At 42.0% G+C, this 14,295-nt stretch overlaps 2 protein-coding genes across 2 annotated transcripts; both read right to left on the bottom strand.

Annotated features, from left to right (window-relative positions):
• Positions 1 to 3,516, bottom strand: tnfrsf11b (tumor necrosis factor receptor superfamily, member 11b). The gene is made up of 4 exons (XM_030346712.1): positions 3,429 to 3,516; positions 2,778 to 3,249; positions 1,963 to 2,145; positions 1 to 368 (listed from the first exon to the last, which is right to left on the bottom strand). The coding sequence occupies exons 1-4, from the start codon at positions 3,429 to 3,431 to the stop codon at positions 85 to 87; spliced, it is 942 nt and encodes a 313-aa protein (XP_030202572.1). The 5' UTR covers positions 3,432 to 3,516; the 3' UTR covers positions 1 to 84.
• A 4,859-nt stretch (positions 3,517 to 8,375) lies between these two features.
• LOC115535466 (ectonucleotide pyrophosphatase/phosphodiesterase family member 3-like) lies at positions 8,376 to 13,172 on the bottom strand. The gene is made up of 8 exons (XM_030346716.1): positions 13,058 to 13,172; positions 12,825 to 12,876; positions 12,058 to 12,212; positions 11,487 to 11,628; positions 10,150 to 10,227; positions 9,778 to 9,910; positions 9,517 to 9,673; positions 8,376 to 8,990 (listed from the first exon to the last, which is right to left on the bottom strand). The coding sequence occupies exons 3-8, from the start codon at positions 12,199 to 12,201 to the stop codon at positions 8,817 to 8,819; spliced, it is 828 nt and encodes a 275-aa protein (XP_030202576.1). The 5' UTR covers positions 12,202 to 12,212; positions 12,825 to 12,876; positions 13,058 to 13,172; the 3' UTR covers positions 8,376 to 8,816.
• Positions 13,173 to 14,295: the final 1,123 nt, after the last annotated feature.

The following is a 14,295-nucleotide window of genomic DNA, read 5'->3' as shown; positions in this document are numbered from 1 at the left end:
CACCGGCCCTCCTCCTCCTCTACTCCTCCCCTACTCCTCCCCACACCGGCCCTCCTCCTCCACTACTCCTCCTCTACTCCTCCCCTACTCCTCCCCACACCGGCCCTCCTGCTCCCTCCTCCTCCCCTCGATGCGTCTCAGTTTGCTCTGCAGCCTGCGTCCGTGTCTCCCTCTCATCAGCCTCAGCAGGGTCTTCCTCAGCGCCGGGGGCGGGGCCTCCAGCGCCCAGCGGGTCAGGAGGAGGCGGAGCTCCCCCGGCTCCTCCCCCCCGGGGAGCGGGGCGGCCAGGAGCAGCCTGAGCCTGGACACCGGGATGTTCTGGTGGAGCAGGAACCCCGGGAGGAGGTCCCTCAGATAGTCCACAGACTCTGCAACAACAACACCCTTACTATGTGTGTCACGTAAAATATAGATCCATCATTATCAGATACATGATATTCATTATTATACTATATGTTATTACATTACTATTAGGTTCTGTATGTATATTATTATCAGATACATGATATTCATTATTATATACTATATGTTATTACATTACTATTAGGTTCTGTATGTATATTATTATCATATACATGATATTCATTATTATTTACATGTTATTACATTACTATTAGGTTCTGTATGTATATTATTATCATATACATGATATTCATTATTATATACATGTTATTACATTAGTATTAGGTTCTGTATGTATATTATTATCATATACATGATATATATTATTATATACTATATGTTATTACATTACTATTATGTTCTGTATTTATATTATTATTATCATATACATGATATATATTATGTATGCTATATATTATTACATTATTATTATATACATGATACATATTATCAAATACATGATAATTATTGTGATATACTATAGGTTATTACATAATTATTATGTACTTTATGTATTTATATTATTACATCAAATAATTTGATGTAATCATATTACATCAAATGCATGATATATATTATTATATATTATCTCATTATTATAGTATACACAATATATATTATTATATATATATCTTATATATTATTACACTTTTATTGTATACATGATACATATTATCATATACATGATATTTATTAATATATGCTATATGTTATTACATTATTATTATGTACTGTATTTACAATATTACATTATTATCATATACAAGATAGATATTATTATATATTATTACATCATTATCAAATACATGATATATATTATTATATATTATCACATTATTATAATATACATGATACATATTATCATATACATGATATATATTATTATATACTATATATTACGGTATTACATTATTATTATTTACTGTATTTATATTATTACATTATTATCGTATACATGATAAATATTATCATATACATGATATATATATATATTATTATATGCTATATATTATTACATTATTAGTATATACATGATACATATCGTCATATACATGATATATATATTATTAGATACTATATACTATTACATTATTATTATGTACTGTATATATTATAACATTATTATTATAAACATGCATGATATATATATATATTATTGATATGATTACATGATATATTATTATTGATACGACCGAATTCTTATATTTTATATGTTATATCTAATATATATTATTATATATATTTGATTATTATATATTATATATATTATTAAAATATTATTACCAGTATATATATGATCTAGATAGATAGTTAACTCTTTATTAATAGATGTGTATCATATTTATATCATAAATATATATTAAAAAACCTCAAATTCTTAATTTAGTATTACCATATTGAATATATCATTATTATTATTATTATTATTATTATTATTATTATTATTATTATTATTATTATTATTATTATTATTATTGTGTTATTGCATATGCGTTTATAATAGGGGTAATCTACTGAGCCCCTCCCAGTTAAGAGGCCACTCGACCAATCAGAACTCACCCCTCTCTCTTAGCTCCTCGCAGGAGGTGCACACGCTGTCGTACCACGCCCCCCCGGCCAGCAGCTGCAGGCCCCGCCCCCCGGTGCAGGCGGTGTGGGCGTGGCATGGGTCCCGCGCCGACACCGCCCCTGAGAAGGAGCCCGCCGCACAAGGCTGGCAGGCGGTGTCCGCCGTGGGGGTCCCTGCAGACGGAGCAGAGGCTGGTCAACCAACTAAGTAGGTAACTAACTAGGTAACTAACTAACTACAGGGGTGGGTCCGGGGCTGGGAGAACACTAACTAGCTCACTAACTAACTAGGTAATTAACTAGCTCACTAATTAACAGACTTGGTAAATAATTAGGTAAGTTACTAACTAAGTTACTTACTAGTTAATTAGGTAAGTTACTAACTAGTAAACAAACTAGGTAACTAACTAACAAACTAGGTGATTAAATAGGTAAATAAAAAAGTAACTAACTAACTACAGGCTGGGTCAGGGAGCAGACCGCTGGTTGAACACTAACTAGCTCACTAATTAACAAAGTAAACTATACTAATCGAAACAATGACCAAAACACCATGACAACATTCCTATACTCCATTCATTACATTATCTCTCTCTTCCTCTCCCTCTCCCTCTCCCCCTCTCTCCCTCTCCCCCTCTCTCTCTCTCTCTCTCTCTCTCTCTCTCTCTCTCTCTCTCTCTCTCTCTCTCTCTCTCTCTCTCTCTCTCTCTCTCTCTCTCTCGGAGGAGGAGGAGGAGGAGGAGGAGGAGGAGGAGGAGGAGGAGGAGGAAGAGGGAGATGAGGAGGAGGAGGAATAGGAGGAGTACCTTGAGACACCACTCCGGACCCGGTGGGACACGTGCTGTGTCGGATGCACATATCGATATCGGGCGCGTGGTAGTGTCCCGCGACGCAGCGGCAGGCGGTGTCCAGGGCGGCCGAGCACTGCCTTTGCACCTCTTGGTTCCGGCTGCACGCGCCGCACGGGATGCACGCCTCGATGTAGTTCCAGAGCTCCGTGAACGATCCCGGTGGACACGCGGCGCAAGCGCTCTTCCGCGTGCCCGTGCACGGCGCGTGGAGGTAGGTGCCGGGCGCGCAGCGGTCGCAGGTGAGGATGACACCGGAGTCGGGGTCAGTCCTCAGGTAGGTGGTCGACCCCGTGGTCAGCGGACTTGTTGACCAACTGGTTGACCCGTTAGTTGACAGACTGGTCAACAGACTGGTCGACCCGTTCGTCGTGAACCCGTTGGTCGGGGGCGGTAGTACGCACAAAAACAGCGCGAACATCTGGAGGAACTGAAACACAATATGGAGGTCAGTGGATTCGCTAGCTCAGCTTCTTTGATTAAACATTTAAAAAAAAAGGTTTAGAAACTGGACAAAGGAAGATATAAAAGTAGGCATCTTTAAAAGGTAAGAAGAGGATAGAGAGTGAAGTAGAAAGTATAAAGTTCCGAGTTGGGTTATTATCACACCATGTCAGGGCTGGATGCGGACCGGAGTGGGGCCTGAGGATTGGAAACCCTCTTATGTTCGCTGTTGCTTTTTTACGTCAGCCGGATGTTATTGGTAAATAAATATGGCACACTGTGACGTCAGGTTTGGGGATTCCCGTCAAGGACAGTGGCGCCTTCATGAGGGCGTTAATTTTCCTGGTAATAGCTTACGTGTGTCCCCGACAGCGACAACGTTATTCACCGCAGGTTTATTTTATATAAAAAGAAAAGTCAGAACTTAACAGAACTTAGTCGGCAAACGCCTCTATTTCCTTGTAGCCTATCACCTACCATCCTTTTGTTTTTATTTATGAAAAGCACATCGTATTGCCACTGTATGGAAGGCTACACATGCCCTTATCTAGAGCTGGTTTACCAGTACAACAACGTTTAAAACGGAGCAAAGTCTATGCCAACAGACGGTTAAAACGTCAATCAATAGTAAAGTATGTGACATGATGGTTGATTATTTTATATTGAGTTAAACTAGTGTAAAAGTTTAACTAGTGTCTACTAGTGACCTGTAGTGTCGTCTCCATAGGTCCTCTTAACTATAAAAGGTTCTTCGTATTTTCCTATAATATTACTTCCCTGCAGTACAGCCCCCCACCAGGTGCTAAATTGATCAGCTCAGTGTGATAGTGAGCTGATTCATATTTATTTTGGGTTTTTCCCGGGAAGGCTTGGGTCCTTTCATGAACCACATCCTTCCACACAAGGAAGTGTGCCCTGAGGTCACTGAACAAATGATCAATTGAACACAAATAAGGGGAGGATTGGTCCATAAAACCTTCCAGGAAAAACGATTAATGTGGAAAAACACTAAAAACCCATTCCTTCTATTTTATTGTTAAATATATTGTATATAGGACTGCTAGCTGTTTAAATGTTATGCATACTACTGCTCTATACTGTAGTAATACTCTTTATACTACTGTTTACACATTATATATGTAATATTAGTTAGTTGTATACTACAGTATAGAACTAATATTCTATATTGTAGTAATACTCTATGTACTACTGTTTACCTATTATATATACTTGTGTTCTATACTCCAGTAATACTCTATACACTACTGTTTACTATTGTAGTAATACTCTATATACTAGGGTTCTACGCTGTCGTAATACTCTATATGCTACTGTTTACTACTGTAGTAATACTCTATATATTCTACGCTGTAGTAATACTACTGTTCACTACTGTAGTAATACTCCATATACTACTGTTTACTACTGTATTAATACTCTATATACTAGGGTTCTACGCTGTAGTAATACTCTATATACTGCTGTTCACTACTGTAGTAATACTCTATATACTACTGTTCTACACTCTAGTCAATATCAGCCAACTCATTCGATAAACTGTGGTTGTGATGGAAAATCTCCATGTTGTTACGTTTTTTTCTCTTTATTTGAAGATGAAAAGGTGCTTTGTTTCCAAATCAACTTCAGAACTGCAGCTTTCACTTTCAGTAAGAAAGAATCACTGGCCATTTATCGGAAAACACCAGTGTGTTGATGGTTTGTGTGTGTGTGTGTGTGTGTGTGTGTGTATCTTTATGTGTTTGTGTATTTGTGTGCGTGTGTATGTGAGTGTCTTTGTGTGCGTGTGTGTGTTTTTGTGTAATTTTATGTGTATGTGTGTGTGTGTATCTTTGTGTGTGTGTGTTTTTATCTTTACGTGTATATGTGTGTGTGTTTATCTCTGTCTTTGTGTGTGTATGTGTGTGTGTGTCTGTTTGGGTAGTTGAACTCGTAGCCTTAAACCCTGTAATCACCATCATTATGCCCTCCAAGTTCCACCTTTAAACAGATGACCTGTCGGGGCAACAACACCTGGGAGTTTCCCATGACTTCCAGACAATCTACCATAACCAGGTTGGCTGGTAGAGTTATTTCTAATCCGTGGGTGATTCCCAGTAATTGGTCACTTATTCTCTTGCACTGTTGGTGTATGGTGGCATAAGAATGTGAGACTCAAGTTGTTTCAGGGTGTTTTGGTGAACTACTAAATAGTAGGGAGGTATAGTTACGTGAATACATTTGATGCAAAGCCACCAGTGGCATCACTGTAATTTGAAAGCTTGTGGGAAGCATGTCTTTGAAATGGACTACAAGGGCAGAAGGAAAGGATGCAAAGCCCATTAGTCAAATCAAGGGTACTCTTGATTTGTAAAAGTAAATTAAAAAAATTCGCGGCCTATTTTTGACCTCAATGACTGAAGTTATTGGTTGTAATTTAGCTACGTTTATTTTCAGTTACATTTGTTTGAAGAAAAGACTTAAGACCAAAAGTGATGCCATTTAAAATGCATCATGCTCTGAATCATTCACCCTTTCCACAATATCAAACAGAACGGTCAGAGTAGCAAACTAGTAAAAGAACGAGAACAACCTGATCTATAGGCATGATGCCTAGCAAGGAATTTCGCATAGCAGCACCAACGTGAACTTGACACTTGTCGTGGCGTTTGGTTGCCCTATCAAGATTTTTCACATCAGTGAAACCATGAACAGCCCACGTTGGAGATTTGCCACTATTCATTAGCAAAAAGGGCCAGCAATACAGTCGATTGCTAGCAATGCTACCAGTAAGCCATGAGTACCTAGCAAACCATGTTGCACCCACAACACTGACGTTGCCATTGCTTTTGGTGATCTCGATTTTGCGAAGTGGTCTACCTTTTTCTTTGGTCGCTAACTTAGCACTGTAACTCAATGAATCGAATGCTTAGTTTGAAATTAAACATGAACAATGACCTCTGTTTCCAATGTTTCCATTGTACACTTTATTCGCAAATGTTAGAATCTCGTTATCCTCCAGTCAGAAGATTTCAACTGCTTTGCGTCTGAGCGGCAATGCAGGCAGAGCGGGTTTGTTATCGACAGCGTTGCCAGATTGGGCAGATTTCCCGCCCAATGATACATTTTCCAGCCTAACGTGGTTAAAACTAAAAGAAGCCCAATTGGGTGGGGAATCTGCCCAATCTGGCAACACTGCTCAACAGCCAGGGATCCTGCTTATTGGTTCATAGCGCTGCCCGAATCGATTTTTGCGCGAATCAGACGCCTTAAGGTCACACCCACTCAGAGGAGAACTTTCCTCCTCCCTCCCATTGAAACCAATGCCGTGTTCAAATATCCATATCCGTACTTACTAGCTTAAGTTTTTCCGATTCAGATCGGGCGCAAATAAGGGTACTGTTAACGACACGGATGGTGTACTCAAAACGGTCAAATCGCGAAGCGTGTGGCGATGTACACTTTTCGTACTCAACGGCAGCCATTTTAGCTACGTAGCGGAAGAGGGCGGAGCCAGGCTGAGCCAAAGTCGGCGCATTTTCCACATAGCCTGCATTAATAGAGTCATTTTGTAGTTTTTATAGCTTTTTATAGCTGCTAGGCGTAAAGAGTTCACCGTTCAAAGCGGAATGTTTTAGGAGCCGCGGCAGCCAAACAAATGACAAATGACTGGATATCAATCAAAGGCTCATAATTATCTTAATGCCATGTACTAAAAAAAATTAAGTTTTCTCTATTCAAGACGCCACCTCAAGCGTTTTATTAGCCGTTTTATGTTATAATCTTTTGCTGGAGAAGGAGGGGTGGGCAGCTGAAAGGAGTCGTAGTGAAACAAATGTTGTTTCGGCCCGGCATTCGAGAGGGCCTAGTGCACGGCTCCATTAACTTCTCGTGTCCGAGGTTTTTCCTTTTACTTAACATGAATGACGTTGATGGTTTTGGCACTGTGGTGACTTTTTATCACAAAGTGTTTTAGTGATAAAGGGATTTTTAGACTGGTTCAGCTGCTGCTCAATGACTCTCACGTTCCTCTGCTTGCGATCATTGTGATTCACCATTTATTGATCCATTTATTCAAAAGATCCAACGACAAAGAATGGATGCATTACGGTATCATTTTTATAATATTGTTAATAGCCTAATAAACATTTCAGTTGCGTTAGTGTTTAATTTTGGCCGGTATCAAATAAAGATTTTGGGGAGAAAAAAAGATCGTCCTGGCGGCCTTAAACTGACTCAACATTTGTTTGTCACGTGACTTTTGGCACTCATTTTCCGCCTGACTGATCCACGTGCAAATGCCTTCAGATCCACGCGTAGTGTTCCGTACTTGTAAAATTGTTTTGTGTACTTGAAGGATTTTTTTTTGTACTTGGAGGATATTTTTTTGTAATTGAAGAAATATGTTTCTTTGTATGTGTAAAACATACTGTATTTGTTTCTGAAGCAAAATGCATTAGTTTGTGAATGATGTTTTGTATTTGCAAACCACACTGAGCATGTGTGTGAATCGTTGTGCGTGAGTAAAACACGTTTTGTGTGTGTGTGAATCGTTGTGCGTGAGTAAAACACGTTTTGCGTGTGTGTGGGGTTTTGGCATGATTCTAACTCCACAGCTAAGCTCCCATGATGCGGAAGCATATCTCTCCTTGATGTTGCCCTGCGCCATTGAGCAGTTTACATAGGAATGAATGGGCGCCATTTTGGAATCCGGTGTCCATTCTATAATATGTCCATGATTGAAACCCATGTTATTCACCAGCCGCCAGTACTTGCGGGGAAACAAATGGGAGTCAACGGAGGCTGAGGGAGGACCTTCCTCCCTGAAGTAATGTCAATAGGCGATAGGGGGTGCTAATGTCCCTTTACCCAGGGTAACAAACATTATATATTCAAAGGCAATAAAGTAGTCCTATTTCAGGGCATTAATTCATTACAGTAGTTTGGGCAATCTACATTTTTTATTCTCAACAATGGTAGGGGGGATCTTCCTCCCTCTCCTCAATGGAGAAGCCTCTACTGATATATATATAGATATATTTTTTATTATATATATAAAGACGCATAATGAATTAAATACTAATAAAGGATTAATGCACAAATGTCTTTCCCATCTGAATGAATTGTATTTATTTAAGAGTTCGTATCAGTGGTTTTTCTTTATTTTATGAAAGCAGAAGCTGTAAGGATCAGGCCAACCAGTCACAAGTCATCATCTCCACAGCTCGTCAGAAGATCACTTACACAAACTTCACCACCACCACATGCTTTAGTGGAGGGGGAAATGATGGAACATGAGAAAGCACACCGGTCAGTCACATATACAAAGGTCATAAAGTTTTCATTTCATCATAAAGTATAAAGTGATCATATCAGGCAGCATTTACAGTATAAAGTTATCCTATCATAATTTACAGTATAAACTATCGTATCACTAGGCAGACTCCAAAGTATATTAAATATATTTACAGTCAAACTGTCTGAATGCAAAAGAGATTCTTGTGATAGAAGAGATTTGATTGGATCTAATCCTCTGACCACCTGTTCTTCAGCTCCTCAGAGCTTCCTCTTAATGGCGGCCGTAGGGCGGGCCTTCAACTGAAGCAGCTCTGTGATTGGTCGCCCGCTGCCCTGGTAGAAGTCCAATCCAGTGATCCACTCCACATCTCGGACCCGTGATTGGTGGAACCACATGAGGTCTTCAACCCAATGAGATTCACTCTCTGCGCTCTGTGAACCGACATTATTCATCCTGAAGGGTTTTGTGGAAATGCACAAGGCATGCAATCAAACTAGTTTAAACCTTCCTTCAACGGGTTGAGCTGAGGAATAACCAATAACTAACCAGTCCTTCACCTGGTTGAGCTGAGGAATAACTAATAACTAACCAGTCCTTCACCTGGTTGAGCTGAGGAATAACTAATAACTAACCAGTCCTTCACCTGGTTGAGCTGAGGAATAACTAATAACTAACCAGTCCTTCACCTGGTTGAGCTGAGGAATAACTAATAACTAACCAGTCCTTCACCTGGTTGAGCTGAGGAATAACTAATAACTAACCAGTCCTTCACCTGGTTGAGCTGAGGAATAACTAATAACTAACCAGTCCTTCACCTGGTTGAGCTGAGGAATAACTAATAACTAACCAGTCCTTCACCTGATTGAGCTGAGGAATAACTAATAACTAACCAGTCCTTCACCTGGTTGAACTGAGTTGTCTGAGTTTAGGCTGAGTTTAGCAGGAGCCTGAGTTTACCTGGCAGCTCTCGGCGTTGTCGCGGCGATGCGGCAGCAGGAAGCAGACGGTGCTCAGGCTCCCGGAGCAGGCGGCCGGCGTCTGGGCCGTGTCGGAGCAGCTGGTCAGGACCGCAAAGTAGTGCGTGGGGACGGGGACGGAGGAGCCGGGGACGAACCTGTGGAGCGCACGGAGACACCAGGAGACCACGCCCGTCAGAGTGGGTCCACGGAGCGCCACAGACAACCTAGCAACAGCGGCGTTGTACTCATGGAAACGTACTCCTGGATCTGGTCCTGGGAGTCAAAGCGCCCGTCGTAGTTGTAGTCAAAGGCGGGTCCGGTGACCACGTTGATGCCCCCGTACTGCTGGGAGTACTTCTTCAGCAGAGTACCCTGGAAGTAATCCCAGATCTCTGGAAAGGGGGAGAGATACAGACATGAAGCATCGCACTCATTCATTCAAGGAGATCTAAAACCTCGCCTTCCACCAAACACATGGGGTCTACTCAACTGACAGAGAGACAGATGGGAGAGAGACAGGTGACAGGGACACGGGAGAGAGACAGGTGAGAGAGACAGGAGAGAGAGACAGGGGAGAGAGACAGGGGAGGGAGGGACGGGTGAGGGAGAGACATGTGAGGGAGAGACATACTTTTGAAGGCGGGGAACATGGGCACCACGTTACTCATCAACAGGCCATCAAACTGCTCATCCGCTGTGGTGTTCAGACCTGTTTCACACACACACACACACACACACACACACACACACACACACACACACACACACACAGATTATATAAACACACACACAACACTTTCGGATGATATTTATCTTCTATTCAACATTCATGCCTGTTAAAGGTCCTGATTTAGAAGCGGCCTTTGTCCATTGGCATCATTTCTGATGTTGTTGTATATGAGATTTTATACAACGGGGGGCCTAAATCCAGCGATCTGATTGGTTCCTAACTGTTGTATAATGAGCGTATACATAACTGCTATGACGCCCGATCATTTTGTGAAAGTATCATTCCGCGCCTTGAAGTGGAAATGTATAATAATAATATATATATAATATAATATGTATAAAAGCAATAGCACAGTTCACTGAAGCCTAAAATCGGCGAGTGAACTGCTCCATAGGATAAATTGCCGGCGAACTGCTCTATCGGAGCCTTCTCTCGGAGGGACGCTGAAGTGTGTTGCATAGCGACCGTCGATGCATAGCGGCAGCCAGGAGGGACTACTTTTTGGTATTCTTTAATAAAACGGCTACTTTGACTTTCTTGGTTTCTTTTTAAATGTAGTGTGTCTATGACTTTCGTTTCGCCATAACAGTAACCGTTGTATAAAAGCAATACATCACTTCAGTCAGTGGTATGTGCTCATTATACCACTGTGAAGGGGGTCGCCGGCCCTCCGCTGCGCGTCGGGGCCGGACAACGCCCCTTAACAGTGGTATAATGAGCACATACCACTGCCTGGCGTGATCTATTGCGTAAATATATGTATAGATTATAGATATGTAGTCAAAAGATGTATAGATAATAGATGAATGGAGTATAGATTAATGGATTATAGATGTGTAGATAATAGATGTGTAGATAATAGATGTGTAGATAATAGATGTGTAGATAATAGATGTATAGATAATAGATGTATAGATAATAGATGTACAGATGTATAGATGACCGATGTATAGATGATAGACGTGTAGATATGGTATAGATATACAGTAGTATAGAGGTAGATATGGTATAGATATACAGTAGTATAGAGGTAGATATGGTATAGATATACAGTAGTATAGAGGTAGATATGGTATAGATATACAGTAGTATAGAGGTAGATATGGTATAGATATACAGTAGTATAGAGGTAGATATGGTATAGATATACAGTAGTATAGAGGTAGATATGGTATAGATATACAGTAGTATAGAGGTAGATATGGTATAGATATACAGTAGTATAGAGGGGACTGTACCTGGGGGATAGAGGAAGGCGTAGCTGATGTTGTTGCCCGGGGCGACGTGGTCATGGTCACATCTGGGACTCTTAGACGGAGGAAGCCGCACATCTGCCCGGAGACAGGAGTCGGTTACCGCCGGCAACGGGTCCAGGTCCGCCTGAAGGGGACATACACACATCAATCTACACACGGTGTGTTTCTGATGTCAGGGGTTGTGTGTGTGTCTGATCAGGTGTGAGGCTTTTGTATCAAGTGTGCGCTCATGCAGTTATGTGGAACTGGGGTGTGTATTTAGTGGGGTGTGTGTGTGTTTTGTGGGGTGTGTGTGTTAGTGGGTTGTGTTTTTTGTGGGGTGTGTGTGTTAGTGGGGTATGTATGTGTGTTAGTGGTGTGTCTGGTGTGTGTGTTAGTGGGGTGTCTGGTGTATGTGTTTAGTTGGTTGTCGGGGGTGTGTGTTAGTGGGTAGTGTGTGTTAGTGGTGTGTCTGGTGTGTGTGTTAGTGGTGAGTTCGGTGTGTGTGTTAGTGGGGTAGTGGTGTGTCTGGTGTGTGTGTTTAGTGGGGGGGGTTGAGTGTGTGTGTGCTGACCGGGGCCTCCAGGCTGAAGGAGCTCCACAGGGGCATGGAGATGTCCTGGCCATACCCACTGACGAAGCCCTGCTGCTGGAGGAGGCAGTACGACACTCCCTGCTGCAGAACCACGGGGAGACCCAGGAACGCATGAGTCGCCATGGTCACCCCCACTGGAACACACAGGTAAAGCTACAGGTACAGCTACAGGTACAGGTAAAGCTACAGGTACAGCTACAGGTACAGGTACAGGTACAGCTACAGGTACAGCTACAGGTACACGGGTACAGGTACACGGGTACAGGTACAGGTACAGCTACAGGTACAGCTACAGGTACACGGGTACAGGTACAGCTACAGGTACAGGGACATGGGTACAGCTATAGGTACAGCTACAGGTACAGGTACAGCTACAGGTACAGGTACACGGGTACAGGTACACGGGTACAGCTACAGGTACAGCTACAGGTACAGCTACAGGTACACGGGTACAGCTACAGGTACACAGGTACAGGTACACGGGTACAGCTACAGGTACATGGGTACAGCTACAGGTACATGGGTACAGCAACAGGTACACGGGTACAGCTGCAGGTACACAGATACAGGTACAGCTAAAGCTACAGGTACATGGGTACAGCTACAGGTACACAGATACAGGTACAGCTAAAGCTACAGGTACATGTACACAGGGTACAGGTAAGTGTACACAGCTACAGGTAAGTAAAACAGGGACACATGGTACAGATCCAGCTTCAGCTACTCAGGTACAGTATGTTGCGTACCTTCTGCTGTTGTCAGATTGAGACGACGGTTCAGTTGAATGACATTCCCGCTCTGCAGAAGAACAGTAGTAGTATGAATGTTAATAATTATTAATTTCACTATTATTGTTAGTGTTATTATACAACAAGTTTAACTTTATGAATCCAATATGGGAAACTCAGTGTTGTGCTCCTGCTCCTCTCCTCCTCCTCCTCTGATACTGTACAGCTAACGTTGTCACGGCGATACGTACGATGGCGGGGCAGGAGCACCCAAGGGTGTCGCCGGGCTCCAGCGTGAGGAGGGGGCAGCGGGAGGGCGGGCTCCGCCCGGCGGGGGGGGAGGGCCGGTGGAAGGGCTCCCTCAGCAGGTGGAAGATGAAAAGGTGCTTTGCTTCCAAATCAACTTCAGAACTGCAGCTTTCACTTTCAGTAAGAAAGAATCACTGGCCATTTATCGGAAAACACCAGTGTGTTGATGGTTTGTGTGTGTGTGTGTGTGTGTGTGTGTGTGTGTGTATCTTTATGTGTTTGTGTATTTGTGTGCGTGTGTATGTGAGTGTCTTTGTGTGCGTGTGTGTGTTTTTGTGTAATTTTATGTGTATGTGTGTGTGTGTATCTTTGTGTGTGTGTGTTTTTATCTTTACGTGTATATGTGTGTGTGTTTATCTCTGTCTTTGTGTGTGTATGTGTGTGTGTGTCTGTTTGGGTAGTTGAACTCGTAGCCTTAAACCCTGTAATCACCATCATTATGCCCTCCAAGTTCCACCTTTAAACAGATGACCTGTCGGGGCAACAACACCTGGGAGTTTCCCATGACTTCCAGACAATCTACCATAACCAGGTTGGCTGGTAGAGTTATTTCTAATCCGTGGGTGATTCCCAGTAATTGGTCACTTATTCTCTTGCACTGTTGGTGTATGGTGGCATAAGAATGTGAGACTCAAGTTGTTTCAGGGTGTTTTGGTGAACTACTAAATAGTAGGGAGGTATAGTTACGTGAATACATTTGATGCAAAGCCACCGGTGGCATCACTGTAATTTGAAAGCTTGTGGGAAGCATGTCTTTGAAATGGACTACAAGGGCAGAAGGAAAGGATGCAAAGCCCATTAGTCAAATCAAGGGTACTCTTGATTTGTAAAAGTAAATTAAAAAAATTCGCGGCCTATTTTTGACCTCAATGACTGAAGTTATTGGTTGTAATTTAGCTACGTTTATTTTCAGTTAAATTTGTTTGAAGAAAAGACTTAAGACCAAAAGTGATGCCATTTAAAATGCATCATGCTCTGAATCATTCACCCTTTCCACAATATCAAACAGAACGGTCAGAGTAGCAAACTAGTAAAAGAACGAGAACAACCTGATCTATAGGCATGATGCCTAGCAAGGAATTTCGCATAGCAGCACCAACGTGAACTTGACACTTGTCGTGGCGTTTGGTTGCCCTATCAAGATTTTTCACATCAGTGAAACCATGAACAGCCCACGTTG

This window comes from Gadus morhua, chromosome 22, assembly GCF_902167405.1.
Source record: "Gadus morhua chromosome 22, gadMor3.0, whole genome shotgun sequence".
NCBI classification, from domain to species: domain Eukaryota; kingdom Metazoa; phylum Chordata; class Actinopteri; order Gadiformes; family Gadidae; genus Gadus; species Gadus morhua.
This window is presented reverse-complemented; position numbering and strand designations above follow the sequence as displayed.